Below are 25,169 nucleotides of genomic sequence, written 5' to 3'. Positions count from 1 at the left end.
ATATAGTAAACCCATAGTATAGTAAACCAGAGATGTAGTAGGGTTTACTATATCTATGACTACCTCTATGGCTAGGTGGGTGGCAATTTGGCAAAGATTGCCCACTTCTGCAACCCAAAATTTCTTATTGGGACGATGTGAGCTTGCCGCCAATATTTTAACAATCTGTAAAAACAGCCTCAGAATCTTGGTTATACTAACGACTGTTGAAAAACCTTTTACGGCAACGTGTCTTTTGCGGCGCTTCGTTTATCATTTCACAAGTTTTATACTGACTTTAATTGTACTCTTGATCAAAATGGTGATAATCTCGGATGCAAATAGAGTGATGTTTTGGGGTAAGAATATTCAAATACCAATTTTCTTTGTGTATACTCTGTTTTGTATACTAGAAATTCCACTGTCATACAGCCCACGACCAAAGTGATATTGGAGAAAAGAAAGGGTACTGATGGTTGAGAAATGCAATATTAGCAGTCAAATGGCACTGCAGTGCAATAGGATAACTGCAATGGTAGCTGTAATGCACTGGGTGCGGGTGTTATTATATACAACAAACAGCAATAATGAAAGAAAAGATTATATGTTTATATCTCTCCCCCTGCAATAGGAGAAATGCAATATTGGCCAATATTAGAAGTAAAATGCACTGATATTATTAGAATAACCAATATTATTAATATAGTAATAATATAAAACCAATGCACAATTTTGTTTACATTCCAAAACGTCATAGCTAACAATATCAAGAAGTGATATTTGTATAGATTTTTAGAAAATCTATTTTAAAAAGTGTCTGGTCATGACAAACAGCAATAATGAAAGGAAAAGATTATATGTTTATATCTCTCTCCTGCAATAGGAGAAATGCAATATTAGAAGTAAAATGCAGTGATATTATTAGAGTAACCAATATTATTAATATAGTAATACAGTAATAATAGAAAACCAATGAACAATTTTGTTTACATTTAAAAACGTCATAGCTAACAATATCAAGAAGTATCAAAAAGAATATCTAAACTTAGTAACAGTAATAATAGAAAACCAATGCACAATTTTGTTTACATTTCAAAACGTCATAGCTAACAATATCAAGAAGTATCAAGAAGAATATCCAAACTTATAATTAAATATCGTAATCTCATTAAAATTGTTAGAAAAAAATATCATCATCATTTCCTTTACTTACACTGCGTTGGACATCAGTTAGTATACCAAAGTACTCAAATGTGTCTGAAATGTCAGTTAATTTGAAATCAGCAAAAATGAACCGATTTCAGTACTCCTACGTTAATTACCGAAACCTTCGGCAATTTGACAATGCTATAGACTGGTGAAAAGTGCACGTTATCTTTTCGTGAAATGCGCACGACTTAATCGTTCTATTCTTTGTCGCTCGGCGTTTCAATTTCCGGTCTTAGCTTTTATAAAAGTGAGGCTTAGCAAGTTTTAATAACGATTTTCGTACAAATAAATCTGTCTATTTGTGTATAATCCGATCAGATGGGTAAGTTTTTAGAGAATTTAGATAATTTACAAAGACTTGGTAACATATTTAAATAGGCCTATATGTGTTTTGCATCGTTATTATACTTTAGCTAAACTACAAAACGATGGTTAAATTTGTTGATGAAATTTTGATACAAGGGTTCGTCTCATTGTTGATGAATAATTTTCGGGAGTTGTGTGCACATGTGCATTTATCATAAATCTCCCAACCAATCGCTTCGCTCTGTTTGGTCGTGGGATAAACATGATTGTTATTGTTGTACATGGTCAGTTATTAAGTATGCCACTTGTTTTTTCATCATCGATACCTTGAACAAAATATCACCAAAATACAACAAAAACGAAAAGCAAGCGCTATTTAAAGTCAAATCAATTAATCACATTCGCCCCATAATGGGGCATTAGAGCGACATCTTAATTAGGTAACATGAGTAGATTACTCTTAGTTTGGGTTTTTTCCTTCCAATCTTTTTTTCTCCTTTTTTTTAAATTTTTATTTTATTGTGATTTTCAAGTTTGGTTGGGGCAATGTTGTTATTAAAGTGGAGGGTGGGGATTAGGCGGGGTCAAGAACTTTTAAACCATAACTGTCACAAACAACTTTTATAGATGTTGCTAGGTAAATCAGACACGCTGATTCCGATTTTGTACTCAAAATAAAGATTAGTCCACTAACCTTCAAAGTCATTTAGGCTTTTTTAAAGCGTTTCAACATCCGTTTCGAAAAACACATAATCGGCATTACAAGCTCCGCATATAAATATGTGACAAAACCTAACTTTTTCAAGAACGTAAGTTAAGAATGTTTAGTCCGATTTAGAATAATAGATATGGATGTCTTAAAACCCATTATTATCTAAATCCAGCCTATAAAATAATTTCAGTTTTTTATCAAAGGTATATAAACTATTTAAAATTGCTCGTAGCTTGTTACATGACGTTTAAATCGGCTGAACACCGAGAAAAATGAGCTCAAAAAGCGCGGTTTTATCACAAGCTAGCGTTGTTATCGCGCTTTTTAAATATGCAATGCTAAATAGCTTATCTACCGTTCAGAAAAGACTGATATTATTTTTAAGGCTGAATTTAGATATTAATGGATTTTAAAACACCCATCTCTATTATTCTAAATCGGTCTAAACATCCCTACGTAACTTCTTTTCCTAAAAAGCTAGGTTACGTCACGTATTTATGGGCGGAGCTTGTTATGCCGATCGTGTTGTTTTCGAGACCGATTTTAAAATGCTATAAAAAATCCTTCATTACTCTTAAAGTTAGTGGCCTAATCTTTATTTTGATTACAAAATCGGAATCAGCGTGTCTGATTTACCTAGTAAATACGATAAAAGTTGTTCGTGGCAGTTATGGTGTAATAAATATTGAAGGTTCTTAGTAGGGTTGCGCAAAAAAAAGATAAAGAGAAAATGGGGCTAGCTGTTAAGGGTTCGCACAAAACAGATTTAAAGATTGCAATGCAATGTTTTTTTTATTAAGTAACTGTAAAATAACTCATTCGTTGCTCTAACCCAGTCTAAATACATGCGAGGCTTTTGGAAGCTTATTCCGAATTATCCTCTTTGAGAATGAGAAAAATGTCTACGATGCTGAACTTTGCACAGATTGGGTGCTGGACGAATTGTTCAGATCAGTACATAGTTAACCTTTTGTGTTAAAAGAAAATTTTACATGCTTACGAGAGGAGACAGGTTGGTAAGGAGCAAACTTGTGCTTTAGTAAAACTTGTTTCAATAATGATTGAAAGAACATTTAAATGTCAAATAACGCTGTCAGCGTGGTAATACAAATTCTGAGCCGATTCTGATGACGATGAGCATGCTGGATAAAATTCTTGAAGTTAAAAGCTCTGATTATAGCATAGGCATACCTATAGACTAGATAAAGGTTTATGTACCGCAGCATTTGTAATATATTATTTTTATTTCAGGACTTACTTTGGATGCTGGCAAGAAATATACACAGACTGTGGAAAGGTCCTTTCATGTTTCTATGGCTGCATTAGAGCCCAAGCGTAAGTATTTTAAGAGGGATTCTATATTAGCCATGTTAGCAGTAGTTGCGAGCAAATTGGGCTGTCTGACCTAATTATCACTGATAAATTCTCACACGATTTCTGACCACTAGCTTTGCGCAAATACTTTCATCGTTGCAAAAATGTATTGGTGACTCACACAAGATTATATGTCTTTCTATGTAAAATTTGAGTAAATACAAAGTTACCGTATTTCGATGGTGTAAAGATGTGGCTATAGAGCGCTGGTGGTTTACATAAATGATACAATAGATAAAAGTAGATATTCAAACTAGCATGTTATTGTTGGTTCAAAATCTTTTTTACTTTGTTTATGTTTCAGTGCTAACATCGTAGTGTCGCGAATTTACCATGAATTCCAATAAGGAAATTCTGATTTATCCCAGTAAAGTTTACCACCTCAAATCATGGCTATAAAGAGTTTGTTAAGAAGTATCGTAATAGGAGAGTTTTTAATTTGTTTTTATTAGCGTTCTGAAATGGCCACTCATTGATGTATGGCACTCTGTAATTCTCAGCATCTATACAAACATGATTACTAAAGGTGTAACAACAGAAGTTTGTGTTACTCAACTTCGCTAGGGTTAAACTAATCAAAAGAGTTCCAAGTTAAAACAGGAAATTTTGTGAGATAGCTTCCTATTACACTCCAAATCATTCAATCTATTATCCTAGTAGCGAGTAAGGGAAACCATGACTATTATGGCAGCTTCATGTATATTTTCTGTAAATGTAAAGAGTGCATTTTAGATAGCGTGTCAATTATATGCGGTTGCCAGGCAACTCACCCACTTGTTGTCGAGGTTCATACCATTTTTGTATTAATCTGCTTATTTTAAGTCATTCAATGCATAGGCTGATGAAAATATACGTTGTGATATTCTTGTTTTCTTTTTAAAGGAGTGATTGTGAAGTACAGATATTGTGTAAAAATAGTTTAAAACAAAGTAATTTTGATTCACATTAATTTTGATTCAAATTATTTACAGTCATTTTATAGGTCTTCGCACTCATAATGATGCAAGTCGATGACAAACGCATATTATGATTAGTCAGCTATGTTGAGCTGACTAACAGGTGAAAACTAGTAAGCTGGGCAATACATTATTTTATTTTAGAATATTCATGATGAAAACTTATCTTACCAATACATTTATAGTTGTCATTAAACATAATTCTCTCAGGTAAATACAGCTAAAGAATTCAAGTATGCCATTACAACCGATAGTCTATTGTTAAGGTGTAAACACACTAAGCGATTTTATCGCGAGCGTCATGAGGAGGGCGGAGATATCGCTAGCGTGTGCATAAACACACTTGAGCGATTCACTAGCAAGCGATATAATGGGCACGCCCACAAACTGCCAATCAAATTCCGTACCATTAGTTTCTTCGGAGTTGTTAATAAATTTAGGTCAGTCAATATGGCGCCGTCTAGGCGACAACGTAAACAACTTACGCATTTGTTATTAAACCTATCTCACTTTCACGGATTGTACACTGCCTACACTACAAGGAGACCTAAGAAAAACGATTATTGCATTTTTAACTGTAATATTTTTCACTATTTTTATACGTATTTTATTTTGTAGTGGTTTTTTATATTCAGGCCTAATGTATTAAATATTTACCGTTCTCAAGATGGTCAACCTGTGCAACGATTGATTCCAAATGTTGGTTTTCAACTTGGATTTTTTTGTAATTTTTGTTTGTTATGATGCACATGACTGGGCGTGCTATTATTAAATTTAAGAACAATTCAGTGCTCGTTCTGAAGATGTTTCAATATTAACAAAATAGCAAATTGTCGCTGATGTACGCTGGTGAACATCGATAAGAAATAATTACCCGCTATAAAATTGCATTCTGGTAAAATCCAACCAATCGAAACGCATCTCGCTAGCGATAAAGTTGTGCAGAGAAAGTCTAGCGTTATCGCTTTGGATGAGCACGCTGGGTGAATTCTAGCGCAGATTAGCGCCACGCAGCGCGATATCGCTCTAAATATCGCCTAGTGTGTTTATACCTTTACAAGCAATAGTCTTAACGGTTTTGCACTATTTTAAAGGTCAACATGGTTTATTAATACATGATTTTTAGTTTTTTCATCTAACTTTTTTAAACCATGTAATACCATTGTAATACCACCATGTGCAGAATCTCTTGTTTTAGTTGCATTAGAAATATGAAACTAGTCCAAAATTTTCAATAATTTCGCTATATACCATAACACCTCTAATTGACCGCCTCCTCCAATTGACTGTCACCCTGAGAGAAGAGTTAAAAAATAGACCGCCACTCTCCAATTGAACGCCATCTCCATTTGACCGCCATCTCCATTTGACCGCCACTTTGACATTATTAGATTTTTACGAGTCCATAATATCAACTGATCAGTAGAAAAATGTCCACAAAATCGTATTAATAATAAATTGTATATATCAATAACAATTAATTCTCTCGTTGTCCAATTCCGAAGCTTTTCATTAAAACTTTGAAAGCAACACCATAGAGATAATCGATAACGGTCTCAGGCTAGTGGTAGCTCTCTGTTTAACGCGGTTTTTCTACTTCGAAGTAGCCTACATATATCAAAACGGCTTAAATTTACGATAGTAGATGGAACTTTGAAAGCAACGCCATAGAAATAACTACTGACTGTCTCAGGCTAATAGTAGTTTTTTATCGCGGTCCTAATGCTTCGAAGGACATGCATATAAAAACCGGTTCGCAAGTTTTGGACCAAAAACCTTTGGTCCAAAACTTGCGAACCGGTTTAATTTTATTGTGAGCAAAACTTTTACGTGTTGCGTTAGTGATAAATGCAGCGCGTGAGTTTTGCTTTGCCAAAAATTGTTCGGACGCTAATATCGATTCGTTCAGCAGTGCAGAAGAAAAGTCAAAGCCAGAAGATATTGTGGAAGGTATTGGACAACTAGAAGATGTTTGTTCCATCGAAAGCAACAATCAGAACGCAGCTGTCCGAGCAAACGATGGAAGTACTTTTGTTTTAAAAATGTTAATTTGTTGTTTCTGCATGTAATATAAGTGTGGTTCGTTTATTTCACTTGTTCATGAATATATATTTGTATCATTTAGTAGATTATTGTTGTATACCTTATAAATATGCATATTTATTTATATGTTATTTAATAGCATCATTGCGGCTATTTTAACACGGCTTACAATGGATCGATGCTCATAACTCCACTTCTATTGCACATACAAAGCTAGTTTTGGCTGCAAACTGTAGCAAGCATATCAGTGAGTGCAATGAGCTTTCATTCAAAATGTTAAATATAGGTATAAAATAAAAATATGTTTTCAAATTTAGAATGAAATACAAATGGAAAACGCCAACAAATTGCAAAGAAGGACACAGTCTATAATATCATCACAGGTCAATTGCAAGCAATTGATAAACTGATTGGTATCAATTGATAAAGATATTTCTCGGTTTCTTGATGTAGTTTATTAAGAAATGTTTGACAAGTTAGAGGTAAGTTAGCAGATTTATTGCATTCAAAATGTTTAATATCGGCCCACCGGAAAAAGAGGGCAGAATACAGGCGACATTCGCTTCGCCCGTAATAGGGCTAAAATTATCTTTCAAATATTCTGACGAGCCATTTGAAAAATAAACCGCCAAGCCTCTATTTGAACGTCGCCTTCAATTGACCGTCACTATAGAGGAAAGTTTGAAAAATAGAGCGCCATGGCGTTCAATTAGAGGTTTTACAGTATCTTTATATGAAGTACTGTTCTGACAGCAGTAGAAATGTTTCGACAGCAGCATGTTCTTACACTGTTATATAAAGGACTAGCTGCATTACCCGCCTACAGTAACAGATTCACGGGCAGCATAAGGTTTATTGAGAGTTGGCTTTCATACTGTATAACAACTCCAAATATGCAGTTACATCTGCCTCTCTCCGTCTCTCCCCTCTCTCCCTCCCTCTTCCCCCTCTCTCTCTCACCCTCTCTCTCCCTCTTTCTCTCCCTCTCTCCTCCTCGCTCTCCCTCTCTCTCCCCTTCTCTCCCTCTCTTTCTCCCTCTCTCCCCCCTTTCTCTCTCCCTCTCTCTTCCTCTCTCTCTCTCCCCCTCGTTCTCTCCCCCCTCTCCCTTTCTCCCCCCTCCTCTCTCTCCCTCTCTCCCCCTCTCTCCCCCTCTCTCTCCCTTAGTTCAACGCAACACTTGCGGATAGACAACATTTTTGGTTTTTCTGTCGGGCGTATGAAGAAACAGTTTTCGGCGTGTGCCTACTTTTGAGCAGGCGACGTATAGCTGGTCATGGCTGATGCAGGGTGACAGTAAGTCGATAGCAGCTGCTCTCTTTCTTTTCACAATAGCGTATCGCAACCCTCGGAGTACTCGTGAAAGTTCTGTAATAGTAAGTTACAGTAGGCCTACTCGTAGCTGGAAAAAAATTAGTAACTCGGCTGCTGAAGGAAATGAACATGACCCACTATCATGAACAGCGGCAAATCCAACGTTATTAAGTAGTGGAGATGTGGCAATTCATATACAATACAACATCGTATAAGAAACACTTACCTTTTTGATGTGGAAATTTAGTAGGTGAGAAATGCGTTGTTCCAGTGGCTCCAAGAAAAAAACGTTTACGTGACCTTCTCGGTACACGTTGGCAGTAAATATTAATTGCATGTAAATAACTACTCGTTAATTTATTTTATTTAATAAATAGTACATTTGTATAGCTGTATAGACACCTTTGTATAGGCCGCAGAACTCAGGAAGGCGCTTTTTAACACGGCAGAAAATTTGCTGTTTAAAAAGCGTGCTAACCGGGGATTTCGGTTAATGCGCCCGAGCGGTGAAAGAAAAACAACAGAATCGCCACACCTTTATATAAGCCGCTTAGCTCAAATCGTCAGAGAAAAGTAGCGGCTAATAGTCCATATTACGAAGTTACGATATTTAGTATTCATATTAGTTCGGTTGGCTTCGTTCGACCGAATGAAAAAAGAAAGACCGCTCTATAATTTATTTACTGTTACTACACATATTAATTCAGTTCGCTTCGTACGACCGAAATTCGTACGACGATAAAAGGAAAGACCGCTCTATAAGGCGGACACTCAATCAAACAGACAGACGATTGCCGTTTATATAGTAGATAGAGAACAGCGTTTTTCTAGTGGTTGCAAGAAACAAATGTTCACATGACCTTCCCGGTACACGTTGGCAGTAAATATTAATTAGATGTAATTTACTACTCATTAATTTATTTAAAGAGTAGTAAATTTTATTTAATTCAATACTAATATTTACTACTAATTTAATTTTACTACTTACTCATATTAATTAAGTTTGCTTCGTACGATCGAATCTGTTACAATCTTGCCACAATCAATACTCATAGAGGATCTATTTTTCAGCCTTGAACCCTTGTATATAGTACATATCAATCAATTTATCTTTGTATAAGCTATCCTGCATTACTTATTTGAAGTCATCCTCTCATGTAAATTTTCTTTTAACTTTTACACAAATAATCTCAAACTAAATATGAATTGTTCACTACTATCTTGCATTCAGGATTCTTCTACAGTTTCCGTTTTATTGGATAATATGCCTGCAAATAGAGGCTTTTTGTTATTTTGTTATCAGCAAAATAAAAGATTACTAACTAACGATCGAATCGAAAAAAAAGACCGCCATATTTATTTATACTGCTCATATTTGGGAGTTATCGGTGACTCAATATATCGAGAAGACAACTCATACTATTAGCATATCAGTATTTATCGTCCATCCCTACGATGAATAGCAGGTAACGTATTATAATAGAGGCGTGTACTAACCGGAGATTCCCGTTAATGCGCCCTAGCGGTGAAAAAAAACCACAGAATAGACACGCCCTTATATAAAAGCAGCGGCTAATAGTCGGAAAAGTACGGTACTCTATAAAGCGGACAGACAGATACACAACGATTGCCGTTTATATAGTAGATGTATCGAAGGATGCTCGGCTAAATTTAGTTTTGATATGTAAAGAAAGGTACAGCTAAGTTATTCTTGTATAAGCTCTAACATTGTTGTATGGCGCAACTTGTTTCACTGCAGCCTATCAACACAGTTTTGGTATGTCTGAATTGAGAATTTAAAAATTATACGAATTGGAACAATTTAGTGCATTAACCTTTGTTACTTAATTTATCTTTCAGTGATGATTTAGTTACACGTAGTTGATTCTTTAATTTTGTTTAATGCATTTGCTTTTATCTTGTAATTATTTGACATAATATTTAAACAAAAGTCCATGCGTTAAAGAAATATTTGCTGCAACGAGCAGCTATTTTAAGACAAACAAAAATTGAAACATAAACTTTTTATGTCTAGGTTTAAATGTACACCAAAAAATTGAATTGCTAATGTTTGAATAAAACAAACACAAACTCGGTTTACATTATACTCTGCTGTCTTTCAAGCTACTGCAGTGGTGATATAAAATTGCCCTTTTACATTGTTTGTCCTTATTGACAAACAGTAATAGCAAGCATATCGGAAAGTTGAAATGACAATGCACTCATAATTATATTAGCAACAAGATTTGTTTTCATGCCAAATATTTCTCTTATGAAAACTGAGGCTTTCGAAGATTATAAATTCGTCGAAAGCCTCCGTTAGTAGAAGGTGGTTTTATTGTAATGCCTTGCACAAACTATTCATCCTTTTCAGCAGATTGAGTAGATAGTTCTCTACAGAAATAATAGTAATTAGAATAGTATAATATTATGTGTTTAGCTTGTCTATATCGCAGTTATTAAAAGGCGTTAATAAGCATAAAGCTCGGAACGATATCTTTTCTATGAAAGTTCTACTATTATGAGCTTTTCCAAGTTGCTTAAACTTGCAATAGCAATAATATTTATTTCTATAAATATTCAGAGCAGTCATGTTCTGCAGTTCCATTCTTATGTTTATTTACCATCATTGCTATGTTTATTAGCCGGATCTAAGGAAATTACATCGGTCTACATCAGGCACCATGACCAAGAATATCTTCTATGCTCCTTACAACAAGGTTCTCTTTTACAACAGACTCTAGATTTAGGCTTTATAACTGGAGAAACGTTGACACTCTTCACCTCAGGAAATGGTAAGTGGTTAGTAGCCTGGACGCAAATGTTTTAATAGAGGAAAAGGTTGATAATGATGTTCATATGTGGAGATGGCTAGATTGTGTGATAATAATGATATGTAGGTGCCTTGAGGTTAAGGAAGACATTGTCTTACGCAGCTAAGGTGCTTTAGTGTCCAGCTTTGCTCTGCAGGTATCTTTCTCAAATTTGGAGTAAAAAATAGATTAACCTGTTTCTTAAATTGCTTGATTACTCGTCTTTATTTTAGCTTGTCAGATCTTCGACGATATACTCTTTATAACGTTTCCTCTAGCCATTGTTCATCTTATTAACTTTATAGACAAGTATTGTTTTTAATAATACATGTCCTATGCAACATTTTATTCTTAATTAATAGTCTAGCTTTGTCTTCATTAAGTTCCTGTTGAGGTAGAAAAACTACATCAGCCAACTAAACTCCAAACAAACCCCCTGTTGTTTCTTTGTTTTAACTTTTTTCTCCACGTCTCATAATTCTGAATTTCTATTTTCTCAACTCAGAAATGTCATCATTTGGTTTATGAGGAAATCCGGCATTGAACTGGTTAATAAATAATACTTATTATTTATTAACTGTTATCTTTTTATTACTTTTTATTTATTGCTGTTCAACAAGAGCAGCATTTTTATTGATTAAATTCATGTCTGTTTTATTCTACTAATAGGCTACTTGTTGTTATTTATGGATAATTCCAACTAGAGCTAGAAAGAATTGTTTGTGTAGGTGTGAAACACGCACAAGTTGCATGTTTTTTCTCGTTGTATCAGTCACTTAATTTCTTGGCTCTCTGGTGGTTTTAGGTAAGAATAGCAGTGTATTTTGTAAGTGGAGGTTTGGTGTTCATTTTGTGTATATTTGTGTTGTAAAAGGACACGCATGAAGCCGTCGGTTCTAAATAAGTTTCATGACGTGTTACTGTCTATATGATACACTGTTTGCTAGGGGTTGTGCATATGACTGGCTATATTGTCTTTGAGGACGAGGATCTTATGGATGAGGATAGCGATGATGAGAGCTCCCTAGAGTTAGGAGAAGTTGGTAAGCTAAGAACCCCTCGCGTGTATCATGGTCTGTATTTTCACACATGACATTATTGTGTGTTATTGTTAGTTACCTGTAATATATGGTCTGTATTTTCACACATGACGGTATTTTGTGGTATTGTTAGTTACCTGTAATATAAGCCCACAGCTAAGAAACTTAATCAATTCCGCGAGGGTTTAATTAATTATTTGGATTCTCAATTGTCTATTTGTCGCAAATAAGTTTAAAGCTACTAATTTCACAATAAGGTACACAATCTAGCAATTGTAATATGATAACAGATTGTTGTGAAACCTTGTAAAAATTTACTTTTTTTCATCATCCCATTTGCAAACTTCCTTTTCTACAGATTCACAGACAGAAAAAGTTAAAGGAGGCGCTATCAAGGCAAGCAGCAAGGCTAGCAATAATGGTATAGATAGGAAGGCTAAAGGTGATGGTCTCGATGTCAGCGACGACGAATTGTATGACGAGTCTGATGATGAAGACTATGATGCGCCATTATTCTCTGGCTCAGACGACTCTTTAGGTAGTGATGAAAGCATGGTGAGTATTAGTGGTACAGTACAGTCAAATCTTGACTCGATCACTTTAGCGTATGTACATTACGGCATTCGATGTAGAATGGAGTTAATATGAAGCTACTGTATTTCGAACTTACAACGGTTTGAAGCCTCTCGAAATATTGTAAATCAGCATTTCTGTACTTGATCAGTATCCACATGCAGAGCCAGTAATTTCCCACTTGCATAACCTAGGCAGTTGATGCAGCAAATTACTAATGACTGGCCTTGGCAGTCAGATATGTTCGACAAACAAACATTTGTTATCAATAATTCAACAAGCAATTTATTGACTGCCATTTTGAGATTTTATTATTCATTTTGACTCCAATCTTTATTTTTGGAACTAAGCATAAAGTTGAACGGTTCCCAGTTTGCTACTGGTCATACTGTGTTCTGTTTGTCTCTGGATATCCCTCAAGTGAAAAGGGTAATCATTTGCGGTCAGCTTTTCCATAGATGTATTTTTACATCACTAGTTTTATTATATTAGGAGTCGTCTGGTGATGAGTTGAGCTCTGATGAGGAAGGTGACTCCGAGGAAGAATATTCGGAGGAAGATGTCAAAAAAGGTTAATTATACTTGAAATTATTTGCAAACGGTTATTCATGTCTGTGCAATACTTGCTGTCTATGCACTGCTTGCAGGTAATAAATAATTGACCCATTATTATTGTTCCTATCATTATTATTGATTAGACGGTGACACTAAAAAGTGTAAGTGCGCCAAAAAACCTTCACTAACATTGTATTGTGGGATATCTATAATAGAGCTATAATTGTGGCGTGAGAAGTGATATGTCAAGAGGTTTTCAATTCAGTGGCATGCACCATTCACTGCCTGTTCTCTTGAAGCAAGTTAAGTTAGTCCTGTCATACTATAAAAAATTAATCTTACTCATCTGGCCCACATCCATCTACATACCAGAATTGAACTCAAAGATCGAGATATCAGTATAGAACTTTGCTGTGACCACCCTAACATATTACTGTTGCAGATACATTGTTGTGTGTGGAACACTATCTAAACTATAAACTTATCAACTAGTACAGTGAAACATGGATAACTCGCCCTCGGATATAGCGAACACATGGTTAACTCGAATGAATTTGCTTGGTCCGTTCCCACGCAATGATAAATGGCTTTATATAACTCGAACTCGACACCGTTAACTCAAACAGTTTTTGGCCAAATTCACAAACGGTTTCCGTTCAATTTATTTCGAAAGAGTTTCCACTAGTCGCGGAGCTGAGACTACTCTGCTTTCTTAACGAAAGCGCTTTAAAGTACCCGTATAGTGTACGTATAATTTCCCCCGCTTCGTATAATGGAACCGAAAAAGAAATCGTATAAAAATGATTAATAGGGTCGCTAAGACGTTCGCTTAGATACGGCCAAGCTATAAACGTTGGAAGGTATTAGCGATAAACATTTAATAAAGATACAGCATGCAAAAAACATATTGTAACAGTGATTATATGCGGATACATAAAGATAAAATGCCACAAATAGGCTCGCGGCTTGACATTCGCTACAACAGACATCCGCTTTACGATGGCATCACGCAAGCAAAGAAAAGCGTAGAAACCTTCTGACAAACTTAAAGTACTCGAGGAAATCGAAGCAGGACAAAAGCTATCAGCATTATCAAAAAGAGAAAATCTTCCAAAAAGTACAGTGTCAACATGGATTAAACAAAAAGAAAGAATAAGATCGTTATGTGACCAAAATTCATCAAGGCTAAGAGATCGTTCAACGTCGCACGATGATTTGGATGGTGTATTATTGACTTGGTTTAGACAAGTGCGTAGTGAAGGCGTACCTATCGATAGGCCAATTATGTTAGAAAGGGCTAACAAGTTTTTAAGGACTATAATAACTGTTTAAAATCTATTTCTACAATAAGTCACACTGTTGATCTTTGTCAAAAAAATACCTTGTCACAGACTACACTCGATAAGTTTTTTAAATGAAACAACTGATCAGATGTACAGCATGCTTTTTTGCATTGGTCATAAATGTTTACTTATGTCCAGTTTTAAAAATTATCAGAAAGAATAGATATTTTTCTATTGGGCTGAGATTTGTTTGCAGTTTTAGGTGATGTGACTGACAAGACGTTTTAAGATTAAAATTGGCAAAATTGATCTCGAGTAAAACACTCAGAAGAAAAAATGTCTTCTGAGCGTTTTAACCGCGATTAGGTTTTGCCAATTTTAATCTGAAAAAGTTCTGGCAGTCACATCACCTAAAACAACACACAAATCTCAAGTGTATAAAAATATCTATACTTTCTGATAAATACTTTAAAACTCTACATCAGATGCCCTTTAACTTACAACAAACAACCTATACTTTAGTTTTATATATACATGTAGTTTGTATATGTATCTACTGATAAATACATTCACTTGTGACTGTGCTCTGATAACTTGAACGCTCTGATAACTCAAACACTTTCGCTCGGTCCCGTGAAGTTTGAGTTATCCATGTTTCACTGTATATATTATAAGTTATCAACTAATATATACTATAAGTTATGAATTAGTATATACTATAAGTTATCAACTGGTATAGACTATAAGTTATCAACTAGTATAGACTATAAGTTATTAACTAGTATATACTATAAGTTATCAACTAGTATATACTATAAGTTATCAACTAGTATAGACTATAAGTTATCAACTAGTATATACTATAAGTTATCAACTAGTATAGACTATAAGTTATCAACTAGTATATACTATAAGTTATCAACTAGTATATACTATAAGTTATCAACTAGTATATACTATAAGTTATCAACTAGTATATACTATAAGTTATCAACTAATATATACTATAAGTTATCAACTAGTATATACTATAAGTTATCAACTAGTATATACTATAAGTTATCAACTAATATATACTATAAGTTATCAACTAGTATAGACTATAAGTTATCAACTAGTATATACTATAAGTTATCAACTAGTATATACTATAAGTTATCAACTAGTATATACTATAAGTTATCAACTAGTATATACTATAAGTTATCAACTAATATATACTATAAGTTATCAACTAGTATATACTATAAGTTAGCAACTAGTACCCTACAGGATGAAAATATTCGATGGTTATAAAAATTCGCAATTTCGCGAACAGTCAATTCCGCGAGTTATTAAATTCCACGAATAATTAGTTGTATTTTTAATCACAATGGAGAATAACTACTGCCTCAAATTAAAAACTAGCCGCTAGGCATAAATACTAAACGTAGTTGAGTTCCAAAACCTTTTTAAAATCATTGCTATATCTATTGCTCTAAAATCATTGCCAATGCATTACATTTCTTTACAAAATTATTCAAGGTTGTCACAAGATACGCAGAATGGCGTCATCGCAAAAATAGCCACAAGGCAGAAGTACTAAACGTAGCCGAGTTCCACAACTTCTTTAAAATCATCGCCGGGGCTTGGAGTTTTATTGCCATTGCATCAAACTTCTTTACAAAATTATTCAAGGTTTTCACAAGGTATTCGGCATGGCTTCGTCATCACAAAAATCTCTCCTACAGTCTTTTGACATTGAAATCAACTCCATCAATCTCTAATACCGTAGTTGAGGACGATAATGATTCTGATCTGGACCTTATGGTATGTATTTGATTTGCAGTGCAAATACGTTTTTCCATAATTAACTGCATTAGTTAATTCTTTTGTTTAAAAACTGATCACGTTCATTAAATACTTCAGCTATTGTTTTTGTACTTCCTTAACACTTATAAATATTTTTTTTTTTTGTGTTTACTGCAGATTGAGAATAAAATATAACCTATTCCGATTACGAAAACTAGAGACAAATAGTAATATTCATCAAGGCAGGAATATTGGCAGAGAAGCAACCAGTCAGCCTACTCCTTCATCAACAACAACTCCTTGATATTGCTGCAGCAAACATGATTATGTTATATATTTCATGTATAGATATATTATAATTTATTACAAACTTGAGTGTACAAATAAAATATTTTAAATACAAATAATATTTTACAAATAATAAATGGAGTAAATATAAACAGCTTAGTCCATATGGCGGTTGTCTAGCAATAAAATTTAAACTGGTACTCATGATAAGTGAATACTAGCATATAATGGTGCTCTCTGACTAGTTATTTTGGTAATAGCAGCTCTATATCGCTGTCACTGTCTTGGGTAGTTGTTAAAGGCGATTCTCTCGCTACTACATGGCTGGTAAGGAAGTTATCATCAGAACTCTCCTCGTGGCTTACTATTGCAAAGTTCTGCCGATTGGCCAAAACTTTGTGCTCGTAAAGGTGTTTTTGTTTGTTTTTATGCAACAATACTCCTTTCTACACACTAGGAAATACCAGTAGTCGTACGACATGTATGCTGTTTGAAACAGATATATTCTTCTCGTTAACAGCTGCTAACAAGAAGAATATATCTGTTTGAAAAACAGATATATTCTTCTGAGTTAACCCTAACATATCTGTTAACCCTAACAGATATGTTAGGGTTAACTCTATTGCTATCCGCAATAGAGTTAACTTTTCATAGAGAGTGACAGTGTTCAGCCGCGAATAAATTAATTCGCGAATATGCATGAAATGGCAAGTTTCGCGAAATTTAACTCCGCGAATAGATTCATCATGTAGGGTATAGACTATAAGCTATCAACTAGTATATACTATAAGTTATCAACTAGTATAGACTATAAGTTATCAACTAGTATAGACTATAAGTTATCGACTAGTATAGACACTTTCGCTTTCTTCCATGTTAATCCGATAACAATATATTATTTGTCATCTTTAGTCGCAGAAGATATCAGGAAAAGGCTCATGAAAGAAGAATCTCAGAAAAAGGTTAGTTGTACAAAGTCTGGTAATTTAACGCTGTGTATAATATTTTCTATATCATGTTGTACCTAAAATAAAAACTAGCTTAAAGGTTGACTTGCTACACACTTCACAACAGTTATTTGGTATCAAAAGATTCACCATGTCTTACTCTGCCGTGTTGTAGGTGCAAGATATGTGGAAATGTGATTACAAGCTCTTAAAAGCTCAAAAACGAACAGTTGATCGCAGCCATCACGAAACAGTCATAGATCGGAATCAGTTTGTTTCTCTGACGTAGTCATTATATTCGGTTATTGTTTTGTCACGTATTGTTCTCACATAAATTGAAAGGCCAATAAAAGGCTCAATATAAAACTTCTCGTAGCACTAGTTTATGACTAACACTTTGGGTTTTACCGAAGCCCCCGTATCAAATATAGATGCTCGCTACTTCAGTTTTGTTTTGGCTTGGTCTAATCGTCTAGTCGTAATCTCATCATGTGACCCCATACTTCGCGAACAATTTCTGCAGCATTTTTCGATTATCACAGGTGACCAACAGGCTCGTCATGATTATCAGACGATGATATGTGCTCCTTCGAGCTAAGGTTAAAAAATTAGATTAGGTTATAAGATATCAGTGCTAAATGTGACAGCATTTCAATGACGATAAAATAGACGTGTAAGAACAATAGACATGGTTTTATTGAACGCGTGAAGTATATTTGTGAAAATATTTCGACGAATGAGGTTACATGAAGGTGTAAACAGAAGCCATCTTGTACAACTACATCCCATTTGAGCCGTTTTGGAAAGATATTCTAATCTACGGCCGTTTTGTGATGGCGACGATTAACTGTTCGTCTTTGAGCTTTTAAGAGCTTGTAATCACATTTCCACATATTTGGCACCTACAAGACAGCAGAGTAAGACATGGTGAATCTTTTGATATCAAATAATTGTAATGTGAATTTTGTTGCAGGTCAACTTAACTTTAAAATAGCCCTAGATTCCTCTGAACTTCAAAAACCATTGCTTTTACCCTACAATGGAAACTTACTCCCATCATTTTCTGAAATCTGAAAATCATTTTTACTAGACATCACAATAGTTCCACCTGTTATCATTTACAAAGATACATACATTGAGTAGATTTATGATGTGCACAACTTGTTTTGTATGATGTTCTAATCGATTGATTTGGTATTCGCAAAATGTGGCATTAGCTCTACATATTTGTGATGAATATATGGTGTCATTATTTGCAGACCAGTACATGTTAGGCATCTTTGTCAAAATCATATTAATTGCAATCATTGTTCAAATGGACAAAATAGATTGTTACAAAAATTTCACCTAAAACTCCATAAACTAAACTAAGCAGAAGCTTGGGATTGCAGTTGCAAGTTATTCCAGAAGAATGTGATGCGGTCATTTTTTAATAATGCCTAGTTGTTTCTACATATAATGACGTATTATGCGTAGTTGTTTCTACATATGACGTATTATGCAAAGGTAAATGCAGATTAGCAGAGATGCTATATCTCTGCTCATTCGCAATATTATCATTTATATTATGTATTTAAGACTTCTCAGTTCTCTATATTTAATGCATTTGATAGATGAACAGAATTGACATTATCCAAAAGCATGCCCTAATGTTACATTTTGAAGTGAACATTAATGTATCTGGTCTTATTTTTTAGTATACACAGCTTTTAGTCTTTGAAGTTTCGCGTAAGAGATAAAGGTTAAAATGCAAGTGTCACCGTAATTGCTTTTGTTTTGCTGTTTTATTATTATAAGATCGTGTTTTATACCTTCGTATAGAAGAGTAAAGAAGTAATGAATGGTAAGACACCAGAAAGCAAAAAAGAGAAAATGAAAGAAAACACTCCCCAGAAGCAAATGAAAACTCCAAAGCAGAAACAGGGAATAACTCCACAGCAAAAGCAAAAAAAGACTCCGCAGCAGGGAAAAGAGGCAGTTGACTCGCAGCAAAAAGAAAAGACACCACAAAAGCAAGTTAAGTCTCCTCATCCGCAAGCAAAGACCCCACAACAAGCCAAAACTCCGCAACAAGTAAAGACCCCCCAACAACAAAAGAGTAAAACACCTCAACAAACCAAGGAACCAGTAAAGACACCAACGCAAAGCCAGACCACTAAGACCCCACAGAAAAGAAAACTGCCTAGTGGAGTAACATTAGAAGACCTAAAGGAAGGTCATGGTCCCGAGGCTAAGAGCAGTAAAATGGTAAGATATTGATAATCGACTAGTGGTTCTGAGTTAACCTAACCCAAGTAAATATGTGATATTCCTCTTTTGTAAATAGTTGTAAATATTCGGCTGCTATCTGGCTCGGCTAGATGTTTTCAAGGCATGCTTGTGTTTTACGTAGCATTTTTGAGTAACTGGGAAACATTTATACTTTGTTACTTATTACTCAGCTCAAATATGAAATTATTCTCATATTGAAGAAATCGCATAAAAATCTCTAGTTTCTAGCTAGGTTGCCAAACGTAAAAAACAATTCAAGATTTTAGGCAATTTTTTGTATGGAAGGCATGCTTGTAATTAAGGTCCTTTTGTTTGCATCCGACTATCAAATAACAAAATCAATACATGCCGGAACAAGCAAAAGGCACCTAAGGAGGTTTTATCAGCACGAGAGCAGTTTTACCTCAACCATTCTTCATCAGTTCACTTTGTCCAGAACAAGTAACCTTCTGATATTTGAAGAAGGAAGATCAAAATGTTTCCGTCTAAAGTCCTAGGCCATAGTAAATGAATAGGCTTAATGCAAACTACGCTAATATTGGATTCGTAAAGTCCAGCAGTTTCATAAAAACATGCTGACATGCAGTTTAACTCTTACGTACATGTTTAATTGGTTATTGGGCATGTTTTGTAAGTTGAACCAAGAATTTCCATAGGAATATATTCAATTCATTTCATGGCCTAATAACACAGCAATTCTTTATTAAATGCGGCAATGTTCACACATGGCATTAAAACAGGCACGCTATAGAGATATGTGAAAAGAACGGAAAAAACATGTATTCATAAAAAATAATTAAGTATAAAGAGTATATAAGTTGTTTATATATAAGTACTGTTGTTTATAAAGATGTTGTACTGTTGTTTGTTGCCTCTGAGACACATGACCGGTAGTCGAGGTTCAGCGAGGGTGCAGAGGTAGTGGCGATAGAGATACAATGTGTAACTTTCTCTTCCTTAGACTAGCCCATGTTTAAACTAAATTTTTAATGCTATTAGCTGAATGATAGCTACTGTTCTCTTTGTTCATAATCCTTCGTCATAACCTATAAAAGATCATTTGTGTATACGTATATTTGTTTTGTTGAAATAAGTAGCCCTCATTGGACAGGTTACAATTTCCAATGTAATTCCTTGTATCTGAAACCTGCTTCATTTAAGATTGGTTTAAGAGGATACAAGTTTGTTGTTAATAAAGGTAATAAAATGCAGTAATGAAGTCAAAAGCTTTGTGCTTTTTGTCACAATAACAGCTGTTTTACATGTGCCGACTTGCAGGCAAATAGAAAATTCTGTAAATGCAATTCACAACCCCACTAAAATGTCGAATAATATTGGGCTCAAACCCATGACATTCCACTTTCAGACTGGCTATCTAACCAACCGCACTAATCAGCCACTTTCCAAATACTTGGAATAATTGACCAATCAGAGAATAAAGATGGCTTTGTGACAAAAAGATTTATATTTTTTGGCAAACTTTTTAATTTTACCTATAGTTTATTCCCTTTCTTCTCTGAACATTTGTTGGAAATTGTGGTATAGAATGAAATATTTTTACAATTCTGTCAAGCAGAGGTTTTACTGTATTAGAATTTATTACTCTGTCAACTGCCATTTTGGGAATCGGTCTCACTTGGTGCAACCTTCTTCAGAAGCGTACTTTTCGTTGAGTCAACTTTGTTTTGCCCACTGTACTGTTGTTCTTGTCTGGCGCATAATCTTGCAAAGTTTGCGTTGTTTTGATACGAATTACAATGTTTATTCTCCTTAAAAATGGAGTCCCGATAAAGATTTGTAAACAAAATTCATCTCCTTAAACGTTGACTTGCAGCAAAATTCACATTATAGCTATTTGGTATCAAGCGGTTCACCATGTCTCACTCTGCTGTGTTGTAGATGTAAATTATGTGGAAGTGTGATTACAAGCTCTTAAGAGCTCAAAGACGAACAGTTAAAAAACCGGCCATAAGTTGAAATCCATTTATTTTGATGACATACTCAACTCGACGTGGTTATTGTTTTGACACGTGATGTTATCACATTAAATAAAAGGCGCAATATGTAAAACGTTCCGCAGCACTAGTTTATGACAAACACTTCAGGTTCTACCAAAAAGCCTTTATCAAATATAGATGCTCGCTACTTTACAGTTTCGTTTCAGCTTCATCTAATCATCTAGTCGTAATCTGATCATGTGACCCATACTTCCTGCCAAAGGGTGCGAACAATTTCTGCAGCATTTTTCGCGTATCACAGGTGTTCAACAGGCTCCTCATGTTTATTAGAGGATGATACGCACTCCTTCGAGTTAAGGCTAACAATTTAAACTAATTATTAGGCTAGGTTTTGAATTATCAGTGCTCAAAGTGACAGCATCACAATGATGATGAAATAGACGCGTAGGGATAATAGACATGGTTTTATTGAATGCGTGAAGTATAGTTGTGAAAATATTTGTACGAATGAGGTTGCATGAAAGTGTAAACAGAAGCACGTGTTCAACTATGTCCCATTTAAGCCGTTTTGGAGAAGGATTTTAACCTCCAGCGTTTTCGTGAGGGCTGCGATTAACTGTTCGTTTTTGAGCTTTTAAGAGTTTGTAATCACATATCCACATATTTTGCACCTACAACACAGCAGAGTAAGAGATGGTGAACCTTTTGATACCAAGTAACTGTAATGTGAATTTTGTTGCAAGTCAACATTTAACGGTATGTTGTTTCTCTCCTTAGGTGCATGTGTACTACACCGGCAAGTTAACTAGTGGTAAGGTCTTTGACTCGGCAACTAGTGGAAAGCCGTTCAAGTTTAGACTCGGAAAGAATGAGGTGATCAAAGGCTGGGAATTGGGAATTCAGGGTAGGTGGAATTGTCTCAACTTGACAACATTTGTTGGACCACAACCACCATATAAGACAGTGTCCCATATGGTTGTTTGAAACTTTTTTCCTTAATTCCCTTTGTGTATTTGTCTTTGATTAGCACTGTAAGTCGCTGTATGAACAATCAGCGACATTCTTCATCATGTTAAGTAACAGCTTTTTTAACCCTTTCCGTAGCGAAACCGGCTATCGTAATAATAGACTTGTCCCAGCGTATCCAACCCGTCTGTACTCAGTTTTTGTATCCTACCTATGATTTTGTAGTAAATTTGGGGTAATGCTATCGGTACCAAATAGTAGTACAACTTCTGAAAATTGTAAGAAACAATATAATTACTCGCTATAAATAACAAATAATTTTCCGTTTGAGTATTTGCGACAGAACTTGTACTACTATTTAGAAGCTAAAATTTGTGCTTTGTACACATGGGCAAGCTAGGCACGTGGTAACAAGTTTTAAATTATTTACAAGAAACTTGGTATTGTAAATGATCTGTATGTAAAATTTTTTCTCTGCTAAAAATTGTAAGACATTGGAAGGTATTGTGAACAGCCAAAAGATAATGAAATGAGTCCAAACGAAAGCAACAATCAGAACAGGATGGGCCTAGCAAAGACTTGTTTAAAGTGTTTGTTTATAACGTTTATAAGTGCATGTATTATAAATATTGCTTGTTTATGTCACTTGCTTTTAAATATAAAATTGTAGCATTTCATAGATTATTATCGTGAAACTTATTAATCTGCTGATTTATAGCGTATTTTATAATTATTTTTGAAAGCATCATTGCTGTTATCCGAACTTGGCTTGTGGTGTATCAATGCTAATAACTAATCTTTTACTGCATAATAAGCCAGTCTCTGCTTCAAACTGTAGCAAACATATAATTGAGTGCAATGAGTTCTACAAAATTGTTACATACCATTTTAAACTAAAAAAATATGCCTTCAAATTTAGGATGAAATAATAAATCGAAAGCTCAAACCGTTTTCAGTGCAGTCCATGAGATCTTCATGGGTTAATTGCTGGCAGTAAATGTCAACTTGTAGATATATTTCTTAGCTTTCTAATGCATATTTATTTAGAGATCAACAACCGGTTGGAGGTCAGTTAAGGGCAGCCTTCTCGTAACCATGTCAAACGATAAAATAGCTAACTTGCAGGTCCGGGATGCTGGACAATTCTCAGCCGTATGCACTCGGTTGCAAAAGGGTTAAAAAGTAAAATTCACTTTTGTGACATATAACTGCTAATTTATTTGTATGGAATTAGACAACGGACAAACAACATTTTGTCCCATTTCACTGCCACATCAATTTTGGTATCAGACGCGTCTCCAAGCTCTATGCAAGGATAACTGCCAGTTAGCAACGTGTTTGACTAATATAAATTTTATTTATTATGCCACACACACACAACTGCGTTTGATATTAATTATATAGGTTAAAGATTCCTTGAAGATGCTGTAGCCTTGAATAAGCTGGTGTTTCTATTGCTTTTATTAGGACATCTGAAAATATATCCTGTAACTTTATAATCTAGGATCTGTGAATTCGTGTTGTTAATGTTGTAGGTATGAAGGTGGGAGGAAAGAGAAGGCTAACAATTCCACCAAATCTAGCGTAAGTTTAATGCAAGCTAATCATTTGATGCAATTGGTGCGATCTCGCTCACTGATTCTTTTGGCTGTTATTAGTAAATCCATTATGTCTCTATTTTAGATATGGCAATGACAAGTCAAGTGGACTTCCTCCCAACAGCACTTTGCTATTCGATGTGGAACTAAAAGCTATTAGTTGAAGAGTCAGAGCCGGTGTTTAGTTTTTAAATTTTATTCACTATCACACAAAACATGTCATTACTATTTTTTATGTTATAATTTCAAAACAGTGCTCCAAAGCTAATCCGATTGAGTTGCTATTCTGGGCCTCCTCTCTACAAAATATATTGTAACATAAATTGTCTCACGTTTGTGTTGGTCACGATATAGGTAGTTATACCTGGTTGGTAAATAAATTTTGTAACCTGTGAATTGGCATCACTAACCTGTATGTATTCCATCTCATCAATTTCCATCAGTTTTCGTCTGAACTTGGGAGAGGGTAAACTGATAGGTAATGAATGCTGAATTGGAGTTGGTAGACCAAGTTTTGCATTGTCTATATTGGATTGAGATGCTTGGCTTGCTGTAGCTAACCAAAACAAATTGTCATTTATAATCCACTACTCCACAGCCTGAATAGAAATATACGTACGAATGCTACTTCGGAATCGTACAAACATACCTTTAATGTATCTAAATGCGATCATTGGAGTCCGGCCACGTAGTACCTACAACATGAACCTATGCGTGGAATATGGTCATATAAGATCACTGCAACAGCAAAACTATTAGTGCCTATATAATCTACTGAGAATATTTTGTTTCGATAGTTGCTTTTGAAATTGGAACTATATAGAATATCGGCCAATCAATATATTAAAGTTCTGCCACTAAGCACGTGTTAGTAAGTTATTCTTGATGTGAAACACCGGTAACAAGTAATTGCACTGCGTGAGCTTACGTTTATTGTATTTGCAGTACTCATTTTGCCGATACAAAATCTGTAGTGACAAATAATTTCAGAGTATTCTTGTTTTCGCTTTTAACACGCCCAAGCTTGCATTTCACAGATGTCGTTGCAACTGCTACAAATTTGGTCAACTTTGGAAGCTTTACCATCTCCCATGGGCCTTGACACAAGTGTGAGGTAAAAAGTAGCCCAGTAGCGCAATTCCTTTAGACTAACGGTATTTCGTGGGCTAATAGACGATAACTACCATACACCGGCA

The 25,169-nt window shown here is 34.9% G+C and overlaps 1 protein-coding gene across 1 annotated transcript; it reads left to right on the top strand.

Annotated features, from left to right (window-relative positions):
- The first annotated feature begins 217 nt into the window (after positions 1 to 217).
- LOC137399754 (uncharacterized) lies at positions 218 to 24,369 on the top strand. Its single transcript, XM_068085973.1, has 11 exons — positions 218 to 338; positions 3,458 to 3,541; positions 10,536 to 10,685; positions 11,651 to 11,746; positions 12,102 to 12,298; positions 12,809 to 12,887; positions 17,146 to 17,195; positions 19,002 to 19,427; positions 22,187 to 22,313; positions 23,911 to 23,959; positions 24,059 to 24,369. The coding sequence occupies exons 1-11, from the start codon at positions 299 to 301 to the stop codon at positions 24,135 to 24,137; spliced, it is 1,377 nt and encodes a 458-aa protein (XP_067942074.1). The 5' UTR covers positions 218 to 298; the 3' UTR covers positions 24,138 to 24,369.
- The last annotated feature ends 800 nt before the right edge of the window (positions 24,370 to 25,169 follow it).

The sequence above is a fragment of the Watersipora subatra genome, chromosome 1 (genome assembly GCF_963576615.1).
Source record: "Watersipora subatra chromosome 1, tzWatSuba1.1, whole genome shotgun sequence".
Classification (NCBI taxonomy): Eukaryota; Metazoa; Bryozoa; class Gymnolaemata; order Cheilostomatida; family Watersiporidae; genus Watersipora; species Watersipora subatra.
Note: the sequence above shows the minus strand (reverse complement) of the source record. Positions and strands in the feature narration are given on the sequence as shown.